The following is a 19,863-nucleotide window of genomic DNA, read 5'->3' as shown; positions in this document are numbered from 1 at the left end:
GGTAGCACATAACATTTTGTAGCTTGTTGTTTCCCTACATTAACCTAATTTCAATAACCAGGAATTCACAGTTACTCAGCTTTCTGTAACTGTAGAGAGAACTGTAAGCATTATGTAGGTTATAATGTAAGTTGTGTTTGTCAAATAAATAGTTTAGACTACAACCTGAAAACATGTATCTTAATTGATTCTTATTTGATGAACCAATTGATTGAAGTACTCCCTCAATCCTTATTTTATTTTTCCTTTTGACTGAATACATGAGTTTTAAAGGAAAAGTGAAGAGTAATAATTGTAGAGGAAAGAGATAGAGAGAAAGAATAATAATTGAGTATTGAATGAAGATTACTATATTATTATTTTATTTTCTCCGTCCCTTTTTTATCTTTCCACTTTCCTTTTCAGGTGTCCCATTTTTATATTATTATTTGACTTCCTCTGTCCCTTTTTGATCTTTTCGCTTTCCTACCTTTGTGTTATTATTTTACTCCCTTTGTCCCTTTTTTATCTTTTCACTTTACTTTTCCGGTATCCCATTTTTATCTTTCCACTTTTCATTTATAGAAACTAATTTTCAACCATTTATTTCAACTTTCAATACACTTTCACTCTATCCGGTACAAATTATTCTCTCCTAATACTCCCTCTGTCCCATAATATAGTTCCCATTTGCTCCTACACACTTGACGATACACGGTTTGTATCGCTAATATCTATCATTGTATGTTAGTGTAAATTATAGACAAATTATATTAGACAAATCAAACAAGACCCCCCATGACTCTTTTTTCCTGACACATTAGCAAGAATAAAGAAAATGAACTTTGGTCGTAAATAGCGTCAAAATAACAATGAGAACTATATTATGAGACGGATGAAGTGAAATAATAATATAAATATGGGACACCGGAAAAGGGAAGTGAAAAGATTAAAAAAAGGAGCGTAAAAACCTTAGGAATAGTAGTTTTTATATTATTTTTTTATCTCTTCCGTCCCTTTTTTATCTTCCCGCTTTCCTTTTCTGGTGTCACATTTGTATATTATTATTTTACTCCCTCCGTCCCTTTTTTGATCTTTCCGATTTCCTTTTCCGGTATACCATTTTTATCTTCCCACTTTCCGTAACAGTAACTTTTATATTATTATTTTATTCACGGCTTTTCATTTCGATAAACAAGGGACGGAGGGAGTGAAATAATAATATAAAAATGAGACATCGGAAATGGAAAGTGGAAAGATAAAAAAGGGACGGAGGGAATAAAATAATAATATAAAACTGAGGCATTGTATATCTATCATTGTATGTTTAGTGTAAATTATAGAAAAATTATATTATTAAAGTACTCATCGAGACGAATCAAACAAGACTCCGCATGACTTTGTTTTTCCTTACACATCAGCAAGAATAAAGAAAATGAACTTCGGTCGTGAATAGCGTCAAAATAACAATGAGAATTATATTATGGGACAGATGGAGTGAAATAATAATATAAAATGGGACATCGGAAAAAGGGAAGTGGAAAGATAAAAAAGGAACGCGAAAATCTTATGAACATTAGTTTTTATATTATTATTTTATTTCCTCCGTCCCCTTTTTATCTTCCTGCTTTCCTTTTCCGGTATCACAATTGTATATTATTATTTTACTCCATCCGTCCCTTTTTTATCTTTTCGATTTCCTTTTCTGGTATACCATTTTTATCTTCCCACTTTCCGTAACAGTAGTTTTTATATTATTATTTTATTTCCCACTTTTCATTTAGATATAAAAGGACGGAGGGGTGAAATAATAATATAAAAATGAGACATCAGAAAAGGAAAGTGGAAAGATAAAAAAGGAATAGTTGAAATAAAATAATAATATACAATTGAGGTACCGTAGATAAGCTTCCTCCCCCTTTTATAGTTGTATTTTTATCTTCCCACTTTTCTTTTTCAGTGTCACATTTGTATATTATTATTTTACTCCCTCCATCCTTTTTTTTATCTTTCCGATTTCCTTTTCCGGTATACTATTTTTATCTTCCCACTTTCCGCAACAGTAGTTTTTATATTATTATTTTATTCCTCACTTTTCATTTAGATAAAAAGGGACAGAGAGAGTGAAATAATAATATAAAAACGAGACACCGAAAAGGAAAGTGGAAAGATAAAAAAGGAACGAATAAAATAAAATAATAATATACAATTGAGGTACTGTAGATAAGCTTCCCCTTTTATAGTTGTATTTTTATCTTCCTGCTTTTCTTTTTCGGTGTCACATTCGTATATTATTATTTTACTCCCTCCGTTCCTTTTTTGATCTTTCCGATTTCCTTTTCCGGTATACTATTTTTATCTTCCCACTTTCCGCAATAGTAGTTTTTATATGATTATTTTATTTTTGTCATTTAGATAAAAAGGGGTCGGAATGAGTAAAATAATAATATAAAATGAAACACCGGAAAAGGAGAGTTGAAAGATAAAAAAAACAAATAAAATAAAATAATAATATACAATTGAAATACTATAGATAAGATCCTCCCTTTTTTATAGTATAGATGAGTTGCTACCATTGTTGTATATTGGTGTGTGATTGGTTTTGGTGTAATAATAAATATGATAAAATAATTTTTAATGTAAATGGTAATTCCTCATAAATTTATTAATATAAAGTGGTTCCTGCAAATTTATCAAAACATTAACAGCCTACAAAACTCAATATATATAAGTCATTGAGGAGTCATATTAAGAGATGATGCTATATCTCTCGTCTTGTCCGCTCTGCTGATCTGTCTAGAAGGCTGTAGAACGCGCTCAGGAATTCCTCCTAAAATTGTCTGAAGATTATTCTGATTTCGATCTCAGGATCATTGTTTTGGCTTGATACAGCGTAAACAAACAGAGGGAGAAATTATGTCGGTTAACCCGCAACTCTTCCCCAATGGAATGCCGGTGCCTTTCGTAAGCGAGTTGTTCGTCTTGGCTAGAGATGGTGTTGAGTTTGAGGTTGACAAAATTCCAGGGTATATCTTTCCGCTCCTCTTTCTATCTTTGATTACTAGGTGTTATGTTCGTTTATGCGCACAAGGAATTTCTGATCGGCTTGGTGTACTTTTATTTGTGATTTGGTCGTGTATTGGTTGGGACCTTACAATTTTTTGACCTAATTCTTAATTCTGCTCCGGATATTGATCGTTCATCATATTCAGATTCAATCCCTGTCTGATAAAGACTTGTTTTTAGGGTTAGAGCTGACAGGGTGGGTTGGGATCAACAATAAGCCCTCTAATTTTGCATCAGTAGCATCAGTGATTCAGAACATGGAAATTCTATAGAATTGGAAAAAGGCGAATTTTTAAACTTTGCTATTGCCTATTGATCAACTGTCATTCATGAATTGGCTTATGCATCAACATGGTTTTGATTGCTCATTTGTGCTTCATTCATGTCCATGGTTTTCAAAGTAGTAGCTTGTTTTCCTTTTCTAGGATAGCTAATTAGCTATTCATTGATCAAACTAGGCCTTCGGGGCCCATACTTCGCACGGAGCAACTATTTTATAAAATAGACAGACAACGTTTTACGCCGTAGCTTTTTATTGTCAAATTAACTCATTTGTATACTATACTTCTATTTAAGATACACCATTATATATTATACTAAAATGTTACAGTATCTCATATCTAAGTGACCAGACTATGTATGCCGTTTATTATATGTCTAATGTATGCCTGTCTCGCCTAGGCTAGCCAGGCGAAAGGCAATCGCCTTTTGGATGTAGTGTTTCTTTCTTCGTTAAAAATTGAAATAATATTCAATAAATATCAAAGATCCTTCTTGAGCTTATAACTTGCTTATGTGAAAAGATAATAATTTTTTCAAATAATTATATTTTCCCCTTAGTATTCCACATTACATACTTCATTTCATCTTTATTTTCTCCATATCCCTCAAATACGCGTACCTTTTTCTTCTTTGTTTCCTATTGGACAATTATTTTGCTCTGTATTGGTCTTGATCCATGAAGTTTATACTGATGTTTCTCTCTCTCAGGAGTCAAGGAGGTAAAGTGAAAGCCAAGGGCACCATTTATTTGTCAAATATACGCATGGTGTTCGTTTCAAGCAAACCCGTAGGGAATTTCTTTGCATTTGATATGCCACTGGTATGTTTCCCTCAGTAATGTGATTATGAAATAATTACAACAGAATAATTTCGTTGCATTTGATTTCTTTTAGCTCTATGTCAACGGCGAGAAGTTTAACCAGCCAATCTTTCACTGCAACAACATTTCAGGAACTGTCGAGCCAGTAAGCTTCTCTAACTTTTCCCTTGATTCAAATATTTATTTTCCGATACCGATAACCTTATAAAATCCTCAGGTTGTACCAGAAAATGAGCACAGGGCGCTGTACTCGACTCACTCATTCAAAATACTGTTCAAGGAAGGCGGCTGCGGCACTTTTATTCCATTGTTTTTCAACTTAATCAAATCAGTGAGGCAGTACAACAGACAATTTGCTCCTTCATCTGAGCCTCAGACTCATGCTGATCCCTTACAAGCTTCACAAACTCCGGTTGATGAAATGATGAGACACGCGTAAGTGTGGCTAAAGTTAATGATGTGATTTTGTAAGTAGTGATGGTTATTATTGATGTGATGTATGTATGAATGGATGATTTCAGGTATGTGGATCCGAATGACCCGACGAAGATATTCTTGCAGCAGCCAACTCCTCATTCGAACATGAGGAGGAGGACGTACCACTCGCAGTCTGCAGAGCAGTCCATATGAAAGATACTAAACTAAAGACCTTGGAATATATACTCTCTGGCTTACTATGATCTGTGTTTAAGACATGTTTGGTTTGTTGTTTGGGGAAAAATGAATGCTACTGTAATACTCAATATTCATAATTTAGATACTAAGGATCGACTATATAATTTTGATATTTTAAGATTTAATTTCAGCATAAACTTCCTTTTTTTTATAAACTTAATATGAATATGAAAAATTAGGCTTGATTATTTTCAAAAAGTATATGAATTTAAGAAATAAAGTTCTTATCATAGAGATTCTCTAACATTTATTAAGATGTATTTCACATAAATACTAAACAACTAATATATATGATATAATATTCATTTAACATCAAAAATATATAATCATATTTTGCCATAAACTATATGATGGTAGATTACTTGTGAAAAACTATTACTTTCTATGCTAATTTTAAATTGTTCATACAACTACTTGTATTTGATGAATGAGATGATGTCTTTTTACTTGATTTTTCTTTACGCTTCAGCTTCAATCCATTTGAAAAAATAATCCTTCATGGTCAGGAAGAAAACGCGTTGCCCTGGCGCGGGAAGTAACTTGCCTAAAATGTCCATTTTTCATCTCATGAATGGACATGGGTCGAGCGTAGGGTGGAGCATCTAGGAATTTTGATGATGTATTGGAGTGATGTCGTTGGTAGGCGTAACACTTCTTGGCAAACTCTAGTGTGTCTTTATTCATCGTCTTCCAAAAGTACCCAAGAAGTCGTGCTTTTCAAGCCAAGCTTCGACCTCCTGCGTGATTGCCACATTTTCTGTCATGTACTGACTGAAGTAGGGTGTGTTGCCTAGCCAGGTGTGAGATGTTTTATAAGCAGTCACGTGACAATTTTTTTGAGTAATATTGAATCTATCATCTTGAAAGATAATGCTTGTACCCTGAGTTGCTTGGCCTCAACTTTGTTGACGGGTAGGATGTTACTCGTCAGCCATGATCATAGTGGTTCTGTCCAATCTGGGTTATCTTTGACTGTGGTACATGTACTTTCACCGTTAGTTACACACACACGTTCCCCACTATCTTTTGACAATGATGATATGTCACATGAATTATAAGGACGTTGGGAAACTCTTTTGGATCTAGTGCCGACCCCATGTTTGCCAGTGCATTTGCATGTGTATTATGTCCTCTAGACACTTCTCCGATTATGAACTTGTCAAATTGTGCCAACAGCTTGCGCGTTATATCCAAGTAGGTGATCGTATTGTCGTCCTTCGTAGCATAATCCCCTGAACTTGGCTTACAATGAGAGATGAATCACATGTGGCGGCGATGTCTGTTACTGCAAGATCTCTAGCTAAAGTAAGTCCAAAGACAAGCTTCATACTTTTCTTTGTTGTTCTTCGCCTTGCATTTGCATCTAACAATATGGAGTATCTTGTCCCCTTGTTGTGGTTTTATCACGGCCCCTAGACTTGTCCTCTTGCAAATAACACTCCATATGTGGATAGCTCCCATGTCTGCCCGACCTTTTTTCCTTCTAATAGGTCAGTGGCTTCGCTGAGCGTTTTTTTTTCTCTGAGTATGGGCTGAAATCAGCCTAAAAGTCTGCCAAAGAATGTGACTTGATCATTGTTGTATGCTCATACTCGATCTCGTACCCACTTAGTTGCACAATCCACTTGGTCATGCAACTGGTGAACTCTGTCTGCTGCAAGACCGAGTTAAGGAGGTGGTTAGTGCGGACGATTACAGTGTCGGTCTCAAAGTATTGTTTAATCTTGGCGGATGCCATGCCTAATAATAGTATCAATTTCAGCATGTTCTTATACCTTGTTTGTGCCAGGAAGGGTCTGCTGACATAATAGACGGGTAGCTGCTTGCCATCTTCTTCGTGAACCAGAACTGCGTTAACTGACATGTCCGAAATTGAGTAGAGAGGGAGTGCTTCATCGTCTCATGGTTTTGTCAAGATTAGAGGGTCAGATAAGATGTCTTGATCTCTTGAAAGTATTTCTCATGATCTTCCTCACACTAAAAGGACTTGTTCTGTTTTTTAAAGTGTCATAGAAGGGTTTGCATTTATCCAACGACTTTGAGATGAATCTGTTGAGCGCGACATTTCGCCCTGTTAACCTCTTCACATCCTTGACCCATGGAGGTACTCATAGGGTCATTGGTGCTCCTACTTGATCTAGACTTCCCTCTATCCCAAGTTGTGTCACCATATACCCTAAGAATTTGTCCGAGGAACCTAAGAAACATTTATTAGGATTAAGATTCATATCAATCTCTTGAGTACCTCGAATGTGTCTCGGAGGTGCTCTATGTGGTCTTGCTTATGTTTTGATTTGACCAACATGTCATTGATATAGACTTCCATCGTGCCTCCATTCTGATCCTTGAACATTTTGTAACTAGTCTCTGATATGTTGACGTTGTATTTTAGACCGAAGGACATAACTTCGTAGTAGTATGTTCCCTGACTAGTCACAAATGATGTTTTTTTCCTAGTCGATAGGATCCATTTGAATCTGGTGGTACTCATTGAAGGCATCCATGACAATGAGAAATTCATGCTCCTAGAGCCGCATCCATCTCGCATGGATGTGAGATGAGGGGGGTGAATCTTTAGGACAAGCTTTGTTCATGTCCTTGAAATCCATGTAAACACACCACTTTCCATTTTCTTTTCCACGACTACAACGTTAACGAGGCATTTTAAGGTACTCGACTACTATGATTTTTCTTGTCTCTGGAAGTTTCGTGACTCCTTCATTGATTACTTTGTTTCTCTATGCTGTGAACTTTCTTCATTTCTGTATGACAAGAGGGACACTCAAGTCTATGTATATTTATGTGTTATTATATCAGGATAAATTTCTACCATGTCTTCACGTGACCAAGCAAAACAGTTCGAGTTTGCTTTGATAAAGGAATTGTTGTCCTTGGACTCGTTGTCAAGGTCTAATCCTATTCTCATGATGTGTCCATGTGAGGAGGAATAGACGTCCACCTCGTCCAGTTTTTTTTGGTTTCTGGTTTGACGTATTGCCTTGACTGCTCCCCGTCATGTGATTAATATGTGATCTTGGGCTTTAATGTCTACTTTCACATCACGACATAGCCTTCCTTAGATAGTCTATGTTCTCCCTCGATCTTATGAACTCCCCACCTTATGAGAAACTCAATGTTTTGATGATACGTTGTTGGAATGACTTTCATCACGTGAATCCATGATGTCCATTATATAATTGTAATCTAGCATGTTAAAATTTACCTGCAAATTGATTCCTCCTACGAACACTGGGAGAATGATCACTTCTAGTGTGTAACACACTTCTCCACTAAATTTGATCAATGACACCCTTCAGGACAGCATGTCTTTTTTAGACATTCAACGCACCCAATGTAATCATATCGGTCGAACTACCTGAATCAACCAGAACTCAATGTATAAGACAGTTACCAACAAAGTCTGATATTACCAGCCCGTCATGATGCTTGTCTCCCCCATATGCGTCGGAGTCATCGTTCGCGATAAGGGGAGGTTTCCTTATTTCTTCTTCTTAAACTCTGACAGTGGGGACAAGTCTCCAATGCTTGCCTTGGCATGTCTTTTGGCGGTCGAGTACGATATGCCGCATATGTTTGATCCCCCATTCCCCCTTGAAATACATTAAAATTTTTTGCAGCTACATGCGATGATGGTCTGTCATGTATTACCTTGTCGTGTAACTCCACAATCGCTTTGCACCGGTCTGAAATTCCATCTCAGAGCGAACCTTGAGCTAGAAGTTGACCGACCTTTTTCGCAGGGCAATACAGTCTTCTGTTAGGTGACCATGGTCTCCATGGAAATCATACCTCTTGAACATGTCCTTGAAATCAGGCTTGTTGCTTTTCCTTATCCATCTGACATCTTTGCCCATCATGTCAAATGCTTTGGCGAGTTTTGCAGTAGTCATAGAGAAGTTGTAAGATTGCACCTTAGGAAGGGATGAGGGATTGTCATTCCACTCATAACCCATGTCCAGGCTTGTCCTAGACGACCTTGGTCATCATGACCTCGGCTGGAGGTTTGATTGCGACGATCTCTGTGATTGTCATGTGTGGATTTCTTATCAACACGATAAACCTGCTCAAAGGTGGGCAGACTCGTCCAACCCTTCCTAAAATATGGGCGGGTTTGGGCACTGATTTTTTATTGTCCCGACCTATCCCGACCCACACATATTAAAATGGTACGGACATGAGTTTAGAAAATGTCCCAGCGGGCAGGCTTGGCCCGCCCATTTTATTTTTAAGAAAATAAATAAATATAATCTACTAAAATAAGTAATCATAAACAATAAGTAGTCAAGTAGAGTAAGGATGTGATCCATAAATGTACAATTTTTAAAATGAGTAGAGTAAATATATCATCAATAATTAGGACATTATCAAGTATATCACTTATATAATAATATTGACGCTTGAACCCTTCAACCCATATCGATTCTCGCCACTAAGCACATAAAAATCCCGCACTTTCTATATGTATTTATAGACTATGTAAGTTTCTAGTTTTCTAGGTTTTTAGTTTGTTAATTTTAGGTTTGATAACATGAGAAGATTTGATTAAAAAAATGGGAAAACGTGCAGTACGTTGGTTAGTTCGTGGGTTATATTGGGCGAGTATCGACAGAGAAATTGTCCCATTTAATATGAGGGGGTTGACCCGACCCGTATAAATGAACAAAATAAAAAAATTGGCTCGGTCCATGCCCCCCCCCCCCCCCCCCCCATAAGCAATGTCTATAACGCAATCTTGGTTGTGATCACTCACCGGAAGGGCCTTGTCTTCGTCAACTCTGACTTGAGCCATAGCTTTAGCTTGGAGCCTTCAAAGCTTTGCCATGGCTATTTGGTTAGCTCACGATAAAGCTCACTGCCGCGTATGATACCCTGCTAGAATACTTCGACAAGCGTCGAGCAATCACATTTGGGATCAAGACCATCTCCTAGATGTACCTGTAAAGATAAGCATGTAGAAACTCATTATGAGTTTGAACGACATGGTATACATAGTTGGAATATTCCTAAAATCAATAAAATCATATGTATAAGCTCTAACTCATGCCTATATCGTAGAATATATGAAGACATGTGAAGAAAAGATGAGAGAATTGAAGAGATTAGAGTTGTTGGGATAAAGATTAAGATTAGGAAAGAAAACAAAGAAGAAAAAGGTGTTCGTATTTGAGTGACAAAGCAAATGAAGATGAAATAAGTATCTAATGTGCAATATCTAGGGGAAAATATAATTATTAGAAAAAAATCTATTTTTTCACTTAAACAAGCTACAAGCTTACAAAGATAGAAATCTGTATATTTTTAGATATTTACTGCATCATAATTTCAATTATTAACAAAGAAAATATGCCTTATCCAAAAGGCGACCGCCTTTCGCCTGGTCGCCTAGGCGAGAGAGGCGCTTGCCTTTTGGATAACGCCCGCCTTGACCTTGGAAAGGCATTTTGGCCATCGTCTGGTCGCCTAGGCGAGAGGCAAGCGCCTAAGCGTCGCCTTTTTATTCACTGAGGTGGACGCGCTTCGATCCAGAGGAAGAAGAAGGTGGTAGAAGCGAATAGTTGATTTATTAGGTCGAGGGTAGGATCGTCTTTATATTCAATATTTCATTGTTTCAAAATTACCATCCCTTACATATTGGAAGAACTCAATTTTTTAAAATATTTGATGGATTGTTTAACCTGGACCATAAATCTTCTTCATCTAACGGTGGTCTGTTATACTTTATGATTATCTTAAGAGATAAACTCTTCTCTCTCTACATATTGATGTTCTTATTCTTAAGCAATTTTATTTACTTCACAAATAAATATAACAATTAACAATGCCATACCAGTCTATTTAACGGCATAATCAAGTGACGGTGATGGAAAGACTAAATATTAAACGGTTTCGAAAAGTTAAATACTTGTTTTAAATATTTTAAAGGTTAGAGATCATAATGATCAATTAAGAATGTTATGGCCACACCTACAATTAACTCCTAAAAATTCTGAATCTATAACTAATTAATATCTTGCATTTGTGGTTAATCGGATTAAAAGTGATGCCTGAATTATGAATTATGAGTTTTGATGGCTAATCAGACGCATTATCGAGTTCTTGATTTTATAATGATCACCCAAGACGAGATTTAGGCTTAGGTGCATATTTTGTTTTGAAAAAAGAAAAATATTTCGATTATCCAGCATTACAATATTTAATAGATCGAGAGATTGATAAATCGGCAGGCGGAAGAAACCGCTAGAAAACAGTTCAACCTTCCAAGCAAAGGAAAACAACAAAACACGAGAATAAACAATCTTAAGAAAAAAGGAAGTATCAACCAGACCACTATGACATTGACCTCATCTAAATGAAAAATCTTCAAAAACCACAACTACGTAACATTATCCACACCAATATTTAAGATCTTCAACCGCCTTAAAACCTCCGCAACCATACCAAAAACCTCGAAAAAAAGAAGCTATCTACTACACTCTCCGAAAAGCCAATTTTTTTTCCTCCAAAACAACACAAATATGATTGCCTTTGTATTGTTTTGTATAAAAAGAAAAGGAAATTTCCTTGTTAGATCATAGATGGGATGACTGGTGTTCTTTTAGAGAGAAGGGCTCAACTGCTCAAGTCTGTAATTCACCAGAAAACAAACAAAAATCAAACAAGTAGAGTAGAGTCAAAGAGTAGACAAGACGGTCAAGCCGAGGGCCGAGTACTCCAATGGGAGATGAGGGAAGCTGTCGTCGTCGGAAGCCATTGGTGCTTGCTTCCACCAAAGCTCTACTTCACTCGCTCCTTGCTCCATCGAACAACCTCGGAGGATCTGATCAGCTATCCTTCTCCGATGAATCTGCGTCACCTCTTAATTTCCGGGCCGGAATTCTTCGTTTTCCGGCGCCCGATTCTCTTAATTCCAACCTCGACAACTTAGACAGCTCTGCTCTAGTCGGACTCTCTACTTATGCTCTCAGACAGTTGGGAGTCATCTCCGGCTCTACGGTATCAACAAATTTTGATTGCAACTTGATTTGAATTTCTCAATAAAAATTTGGCTCTTTGTAGACCTTAGCTGCTTCTTCTGATGGTCGTCTGAGTACAATAGATTATCTACTCGATATGAGTACAATAGATTCATTACCTACCACTTATCTTTCTGAATCTCTTTAATATGGATCACAGTATTCTTTTTGTTTGATTCAGATTTTTGATTTCTTCATCCTTTCCAGGACCTGGTGATTATAATGTTTGCCCTTTTATTTATATTTATTATGAACTGCAGGTTGTTGTAAAGAATGCTTTTCTAAAGCTGCAAAGAGTAGCTCAAGTTGTTGCTCTAGATCCTCCAATCTCTAAAGAGAAATCGAATGATGCTGAAGATTTCTCTCCCCATTCCCTAAATCCCCATATAATGCGTGCTTTTCCTTCCTTCATACTCACTCAAAATTCTGAGGCAGCCATGGATAAAGATGTTGCTTATCTCTCTCCTATTCTGGCATTTAATATTGGTTTGCACACAGCGTGCTTTGCACGATTGCTTGGCCATGGAAAATACACACTAGCATCTTTGTTTGAAGACAAAATGGAAGATATATCTGATGAAGGGACTCATGATCACGTTGTCAATGTAATGTTGGAACCTTATCTTGATTTGCCAAGATTTGCATCTCATCTCAGAATTTCCTTTGTAAATATACCAGAGTGTGGTATTATCCAATCCCTTAAAGAAAAATCAGAGATTGAAAACAAACTTCGTCAAGGCAGTATTGATAAAGCTTTGCATGAATACTTCAGCATTGATAGATATCTTAGTACAGATGACATATTCAGTGTTGAGATTAAATCTCAGTGCAATTCAGTTATATGCCGCCGTTGTAAGCAAGGACCAAAAGAGAATACTGGTGAGATTATTCACTTTAAGGTAACTATCTCATACTGTAAAACTGATATGGATACTATCAGGTTGGTATAGTTGAGTAAAGTGATGAATGAATGTTTTTTCATGTAAGGTGGTGGCTATGGATCCTGCTGAGGAAATGGTTCTTCGTGTAAACTGTGTAAAAACTGCGCTTGTTCTTGGAGGAAGTGTTGCTTCTGCACTACCACCGCCCCTTTTGGTCACTAGACCTGTAGATATTGTGCCGCCACAAGTTGAAACAGTTAAAACCTTGGCAACTCTCATTGTACCGAAATTGATTCCTTCTGTTGCCAAGTTCAAAGTTGTTGTCTTGCTAAATGGCTTGGAAGGTACCATCACAAGCTAACTTTGGGAAGATTTGTTTCTTGTTTCGGTGAATATGATGCATTGGCATTAGCTTTGTCAATGAATATTTCCTTTCTTTTGATTAATGGGCTACGTTTTGCGTGGAAAGAACCTAAAAAAATTACTCCCTCTGGATACGGTTAGTTATCATTTTAGGACAACTTTCTTGGATACAAATAGTTGTCATTTTACCAACTTTTTCAATGTTTACCACATTTACCCCTATGCAATTATTACATTAAACTACTTTATTTCTCTAGTCATTACTTTTCCCATTTCTAATGACACTTTAGTAGGCAGATTTAAGGGAAAAAGTTTCCACCTTAATTTGTGTATAATTTTGTCTAAAGATAACTAAAAGTATCCGGAGGGGTAGTTCTCAATGATTAATGTAATGGATATATGATTTTAGTTTTGTTGCATGATTTCCTTCCCGATTCCTATATGGGTTGCTTGCCTCTATGATCATTGAAAATATGTACGAGTTTATCAATGCCATCTAAATCTTATTTCCTTTCACTACTATGTGTTTATATAGATATGAGCAGGATGGTATAAGCCGGTTGCTTTTTGCTCATGAAATTGTAATTTTTATCTAGCTATCTGTTTGATGAGTTCATTGAACTGGATTTACGGCCTACATGTTGATACAAAAAACCAGATTTACCTAGGCCGATGAAAGCTTATATTATAATTGTTGATTCTTCATAGCTTTCCTTTTTCCACATTCAAGAATCCTTTTTTGCTTCCTTTTATAGTCCTAGCCAAAGTAGACAGCTGACGCATACACATGTTATTATCTCAGGAGTTGGAAAGAGGACTGTTGTTAGATATGTAGCTCATCAGCTTGGCCTTCATCTGGTGGAATTTGACTGTCGTAATTTAATGGACTCTTCAGACAAGAAATCGACTGTTACTGCACTGAATCAGGCTTTTAAATCAGCTCAGAGGTTAAATTATGTTTAAATTGGCCATATTTGTCTGTTTTTTCTCTTACTGCTAAAAGAATTTTGCTCTATTCCTTCCATCACTTGCATATTAATAGTTTTTGGCATACTAGAGTAGTGAAGTTTTTTGTGACATCAACATTTTATGCTTTTTCTCAGCTCTGTAGGAACATCTTGAATTATGATGGCGTAAATATGACTGCAAAAATATCAGATATCTGATTAAATTTTTTTAGCTCAATGAATTGTCAGGTATTCTTAGCATTATGTTAGAATGTCAAAATTTAAAGCAGTTGCTACATGCTATACACAAAATTTCACTATCAACATGAAGTGGTCGCAGCATATCAAGAAATGTCCCTTTTTTTTTCCTTTGATAAGCAGACACACATTTTAAAAAATGGCCTTTTGTGTTTCATTTTCAGATTATAGCTCCCCTGTAATTTTGCAGTTTTTTTTATGATTTGCGAAACATTTGTCATAGGTACTTCCCAAGCATACTTCTTCTTCGCCATTTTGATGTACTGAATAACTTGGCACAGCCTGGGCAATCTGGGATAGCTAAGGAAATTGAGAAAGTCATCAGGGACAATACTGACCCATTTGCAGGAGGTGGTACTCGCGAGGAGAAAAATTCAAACCGTGGCTACGTAAGCTAGTATTATTTTGTCCAAAAATATAAAGGATTCAAGTGCAGTTCTCTTAATCATTCTCTAAAACATGTGGACTTCATCAATTTAGATTCTGTACTAAAAACTAGTATGGGATCCATTTAAGTGAAAAGTTCATGTGTTCAAATCCGTCTAATTAAATTTTTCTTCCATTATTGCTGGTTTAATATAGATTGATTTAGAATTAGTAGAAAATATTTCCTTATCATTGAAATAAAAACTGGTAACCCTTGGTTTTCTTAAATCTTCGTCTGACGAGTATCTAGTATTAAACTAATATTGGACCACTAACTACTTGCGTGTTCTGTTCTATATTGAAGGTCTATCTAATTGCAACAACAGACAAAGGTAAAGATCTACCTGTTGAGATGAGGCGCTGCTTCACTCATGAAATGAACATAGGTCCCTTAACTGAAGAACACAGGAAAAGAATGATTTCCATGGTACTTCATAAGATATTTCAGAGTTCAGTTCAGGTATGTAACACATTTTTTAACATTGTCTGCAAATTAACTTTGGTGATGCTTCTTTTTTTCCTTCCACTCTCTTCAGATTGTAGATACAAGTCTTCCTATTTGTTGGTTAAAGATAGTCTGCTGGAAATTACTCAGGATTAAATCACCCCTTCGTATAATTAACAAAAAAAAATAATCACCTTTTCGTATATCCATTGCTGTCTTTCTAAGTCTTTCTATTTATGTACTTATTTGTTGTTTTGAGTTACGAGGTAATATAACTTCAGGTAATTATTTACTTGAAAATGTTAGACTCTACAATAAAATTCTTAATGGTCTGAATGCAGGAAGATCTTGAGGATCTGGTGCAGTATTTGGTTGCTCGAACATTTGGATTCAGGCCGAGAGATTTAGTGACATTAATTGCCGAAACCTTGGGCAGTTTTATGCCTGATTCTAAGTATCAGTTTGAGGTTAGCAATGATGAAGATAATGGTCCTAGGCTCATTCCTTTAGAGATGAAAGAAGTTAAGAAGGTCCCTCAACTTACTGATAGAGATGAACTGAAAAGTGCTTTGACGAAAACACTGAAACCCCTTAAGAAAAAAGTTGCTGCATCTTCAGTCGGTACTCCTGAGGTAATTATGAATTCTTTATAGATATAATCAATGTTAAGGTTTTAAATGATTCATTTTGCTGGCATCAATCAGATTCCTGATGTGAGATGGGATGATGTTGGTGGACTTGAAGATGCAAAGGAATTGATTAAGGATACTATTCAGGTAATTTATATACGAAAATATTTAATCATTTTTCTGTTATTTGGTTACTAGAATGATGCTTATGAAGGATGTGATCTTAAAAGAATGTGTCTAAATCTATATGACATTGTCCCATCTGTAATCATTCTTCAGTCAGGCCAAAATGCAGCAAACAACCCGCTATGTCGATATTTATTTTAAACCACCCAAAAAGTGTTCCTCTGTTAACAATTCGCCACCCACGAGCATTACCGTCCAATTTTCCTTCATAAGGGCATGAACAAGACAAATTTGCCCCTAAATTTTTAAAAACGAGAGGATAAAATGGTAAATTTTTAAAAAATTGACAGAAAATTGGATGGTAATGCTCGTTGGTGGTGAATTGTTAATGGAACAATACTTTTTGGATGTTACGCTGAATGTTGCTTTTCCATTTGTTGGTTTTTTACGAGTCACTTTCATCTGTGCTCCATTGATATCATAATTTGATCTCTGCAACTAGTAATCGTTAAGGATCAGAACTGACAAAGTTACATTATATTGCAGTTGGCTCTACAAAACAAAGATTCATATACGTCTGGTTTGCGCAAGCGCTCTGGTATTCTTCTTTATGGTCCTCCTGGTACTGGGAAGGTATGAATTCGTAGATGAACTAGATCTCTCTCATCCGTTTCCAAATACACTAATTCCTGGTTGGTTAAATTTGTTGTCAAACTTCAGACTTTACTGGCAAAAGCTGTAGCGACAGAATGCAACTTGAATTTCATGAGTGTAAAAGGTCCAGAGCTTATCAATATGTACATCGGAGAATCAGAAAAAAATGTTCGTGAGGTGTTTGAGAAGGTAAGTCTGTCTAACTGACCTACATTCGAGTATAGTTACATCTATGAATGGTTGTTGAGTTGGGGGTTGTTTGCAGGGGAGGACAGCACGGCCGTGCGTGATATTCTTTGATGAACTAGATTCTCTTGCTCCGGCACGAGGAATCTCCGGCGATTCTGGTGGTGTCATGGATAGAGTAGTTTCTCAGGTCAGTCAACACCTTGACCATCCTTCTCAGTTCTAATTTGGGGTTTGTTTGGAGTATGTATATATAAAGACTTTATTATCTATAATATAAAGGGGTTTTTAATGAAAAATGTGTTTAGTTACTTTTTATAGACATGCATGTACTTTTTTTGAAAAATTAGAGTTTGAAAGAGAGAAGTAAAAGATACTCTCTCCGGATACAAATACTTGTCATTAGACCTGACAAAATTCAACCCGACCAGATGACCTGACCCGATTGCTAAGAACCCGACCCAAACCCAAAATTTGGTGGGTCGAACCCGACCCAACCTAAATCTGAAATATGTGTTTCCACGTCATGCATGACATTCTTAAAAAAAATATACACATAATTTATTTAAAAGATATAATATTATTTTATCATTAACATTTTATTCTATCTGTAGAAAGAGTTCATTTTTTTTATTAAATGCATCATTCTTGGTCCGCTGGGTCAACCCGACCCGAACCCGTTGGACCCGAAAATGTATCAACACGTCCAAACTGAACCGACTTGAGCCCAAACCCGGTTTGAGCCCGAACCCGAACTCAACCTGCCCGACCCATTTGCCAGGTCTACTTGTCATTAGATAAAATTTTCTTTTGATAAATAACACTACTAAAGTGTTATTGTAAATGTAAAAAACAATGTCTAGAGAAATAAAGTAGCTTAATGTAATAATTGTATAAGGGTAAGAGTTCATTTGGCAAGCCCCATTTATTACTTGTAAGGTTTTTTTCAAATAAATACTTATCACGTAACATATTAACTTTAATCTTTTTTTCCCATACTATACTCTTTAAAATGCATGGACTTCTATAAAAACTACTTATGTAACCAAACATACTTTTAAACAAAAACATCTTTATAAATGATAAATCTCTTTATAAGTACATCTACCAAACAAATCCCAAATATGACAAAATAAGAAAAAAAGTTGCTAAAATGACAGGTATCAGTATCCAACAAAATTTTCCTAGAATGACATGTATTTGTAACCAGAGGGAATAATTTATTACATGTTTATCGAAAATAAGAAAAGTACTTAAAAAAAGTCTTTGTAAAGAAAAAATAGGCTCTGCTAAACGGGACTTGTTCTTGCTGTCTCATTTTTGTTCGTTTGTTGTTGATAGATGCTTGCTGAGATGGATGGAGTTGGTAATTCAAACGAGGACCTATTCGTAATTGGGGCAAGTAACAGACCTGATCTAATAGACCCTGCGCTACTTCGTCCTGGCCGATTAGACAAACTTATCTACGTTGGTATCACCTCTGATCCAACTAACAGAGAGAGAGTACTCAAAGCGCTTACTCGCAAGTTCAAATTGCACGAAGACGTTTCGCTTTACTCTATTGCAGAAAGATGTCCACCGAATTTTACAGGAGCTGATTTGTATGCGCTCTGTGCAGATGCATGGTTTACTGCTGCTAAGCGCAAGGTATTCAAACCCTAAATTAGCTGTCATTTAGCTTGTCGATCTCGTAGCTGAGGTGAATGTTGTTTTGGTAGGTGTCGAGTTTGGGTTCAAGTGGAGATGATGATGGTGAAGATGGAGATAATGATGTCGTTATTGATTATGATGATTTCATGAAGGTGCTGGAAGAGTTGGCTCCTTCACTGTCTATGGAAGAGCTGGAAAAGTACGAGAGGTTGAGGAGGCAGTTTGAAGGCGGTTCATAAATTGGATTTCTGGACATTGTATTGTATTTAGTTAGTGGGAAAAGCTATATTCTATTTCTACAAAGGCAAATAAATAATAAGAGACTCCTTTTAACAGAAAGGCAGTTTCATTTATTGTTATACATAATTTGACAATAATTTGGTTAAATTTTATAATTAAATTGTTGAGGGCTTATCAGGTGCGGACTAAAATTGTTGTGCGGACGGTGCGGACTCATCACAATCGTCGATTTTATTTTGATCAAAAAAGCAGAACAGTACAACACGCACTCACACACCCCACCCCCACTCACTAACTGTCTCTTCGGTTTCGTTCTTCCCTCCTAAGGTTTCTCATACTCTGTCACACTCTCTCTCAGTCTCTCTCACCATTTCACTGTTTCTCATTCTCTCACATCGCACACCGAAAACCCATAACAAAAATCACTCCCAAAACACACAAATCGTAGAACTCATATGATTTTAAGGCATTTTACGACTCAACAAACATGTCTTCAAGCAAAGAAACAAAAAATCTAGCTGCTCCAACCATCAAAGCTGGTGAGAAATCAAAAACCTAAACCCTAGATTTTTCTTTTCGTTCGTTTTATTTCCTGAAATCGATAGTGTTTTCGTCATGTACTAGTGTTTCCCCACTAAATCGAAGGTGGATATGGTCCTATTAACTCAGATTATGCTATTTAAACATCCGAAAAACACAACGAGGCTATATTTTGTTACTATTTCTGTTGTTTGTTGATGTGAGATCTTTTTTAAACTAGTTTACACAAGGAAGAAGAAGAAGGACGAGCCAAAACGAGTAGTTTTTGTGGAAGAAACCTCAGAAAATCAACAAAGTAAAACATCGTTGACGGTTTATCAACCTATGGAAGACCATAATCGTGAAGAACAACAACCAAAAAAACAAAAGCCAACAACGGAAATAAAATCGAAAGGTAAAAATGAAGTTCAATAACTGCTTTCGGGGTTTGCTATACTCTGTTTTAGGTTAAAGTGCACTTCACATTTATAACGAGGTACACTCAGTTTCGATGCCTAAGTGCACTTCACATTCATGGCGATGTGCACTCAATTTAGTTGATTAAGTACACTACTATTTGTATTGAAGTGCACATGTAAAAATCGTATTCATACTTCTGATTTTAACTCTAAAAAGTTCCCTCTGACATTTTCACTTGGAAGTGCTCTTCTCATGAAGAATAA

The 19,863-nt window shown here is 36.2% G+C and overlaps 2 protein-coding genes across 2 annotated transcripts; both read left to right on the top strand.

Annotated features, from left to right (window-relative positions):
• The first annotated feature begins 2,895 nt into the window (after nucleotides 1-2,895).
• On the top strand, nucleotides 2,896-4,777 carry LOC141251019 (uncharacterized). The gene is made up of 5 exons (XM_073670187.1): nucleotides 2,896-3,005; nucleotides 4,036-4,147; nucleotides 4,221-4,292; nucleotides 4,365-4,582; nucleotides 4,669-4,777. The coding sequence occupies exons 1-5, from the start codon at nucleotides 2,896-2,898 to the stop codon at nucleotides 4,775-4,777; spliced, it is 621 nt and encodes a 206-aa protein (XP_073526288.1).
• A 6,780-nt stretch (nucleotides 4,778-11,557) lies between these two features.
• LOC141251018 (uncharacterized) lies at nucleotides 11,558-19,077 on the top strand. The gene is made up of 14 exons (XM_073670186.1): nucleotides 11,558-11,836; nucleotides 12,117-12,755; nucleotides 12,844-13,081; nucleotides 13,903-14,047; nucleotides 14,529-14,694; nucleotides 15,036-15,191; nucleotides 15,518-15,808; nucleotides 15,881-15,952; nucleotides 16,478-16,564; nucleotides 16,652-16,774; nucleotides 16,851-16,961; nucleotides 18,113-18,418; nucleotides 18,490-18,652; nucleotides 18,989-19,077. The coding sequence occupies exons 1-14, from the start codon at nucleotides 11,558-11,560 to the stop codon at nucleotides 19,075-19,077; spliced, it is 2,865 nt and encodes a 954-aa protein (XP_073526287.1).
• Nucleotides 19,078-19,863: the final 786 nt, after the last annotated feature.

The sequence above is a fragment of the Phyllobates terribilis genome, unplaced genomic scaffold (genome assembly GCF_046119375.1).
Source record: "Phyllobates terribilis strain yellow unplaced genomic scaffold, ASM4611937v1 Scaffold_6481__1_contigs__length_44212, whole genome shotgun sequence".
In the NCBI taxonomy this organism is placed as follows: Eukaryota; Metazoa; Chordata; class Amphibia; order Anura; family Dendrobatidae; genus Phyllobates; species Phyllobates terribilis.
This window is presented reverse-complemented; position numbering and strand designations above follow the sequence as displayed.

What these genes read in the sequence shown, in the direction of transcription:
- LOC141251019 (XM_073670187.1), top strand. Translation starts at nt 2,896, where the DNA reads ATGTCGGTTAACCCGCAACTCTTCCCCAATGGAATGCCGGTGCCTTTC. An exon ending in GAGGTTGACAAAATTCCAGG is followed by an intron (nt 3,006 to 4,035) that starts GTATATCTTTCC and finishes TCTCTCTCTCAG; the next exon opens with GAGTCAAGGAGGTAAAGTGA. An exon ending in TTTCAGGAACTGTCGAGCCA is followed by an intron (nt 4,293 to 4,364) that starts GTAAGCTTCTCT and finishes TAAAATCCTCAG; the next exon opens with GTTGTACCAGAAAATGAGCA.
- LOC141251018 (XM_073670186.1), top strand. Translation starts at nt 11,558, where the DNA reads ATGGGAGATGAGGGAAGCTGTCGTCGTCGGAAGCCATTGGTGCTTGCT. An exon ending in GTGAGATTATTCACTTTAAG is followed by an intron (nt 12,756 to 12,843) that starts GTAACTATCTCA and finishes TTTTCATGTAAG; the next exon opens with GTGGTGGCTATGGATCCTGC. An exon ending in GCTTTTAAATCAGCTCAGAG is followed by an intron (nt 14,048 to 14,528) that starts GTTAAATTATGT and finishes CATTTGTCATAG; the next exon opens with GTACTTCCCAAGCATACTTC.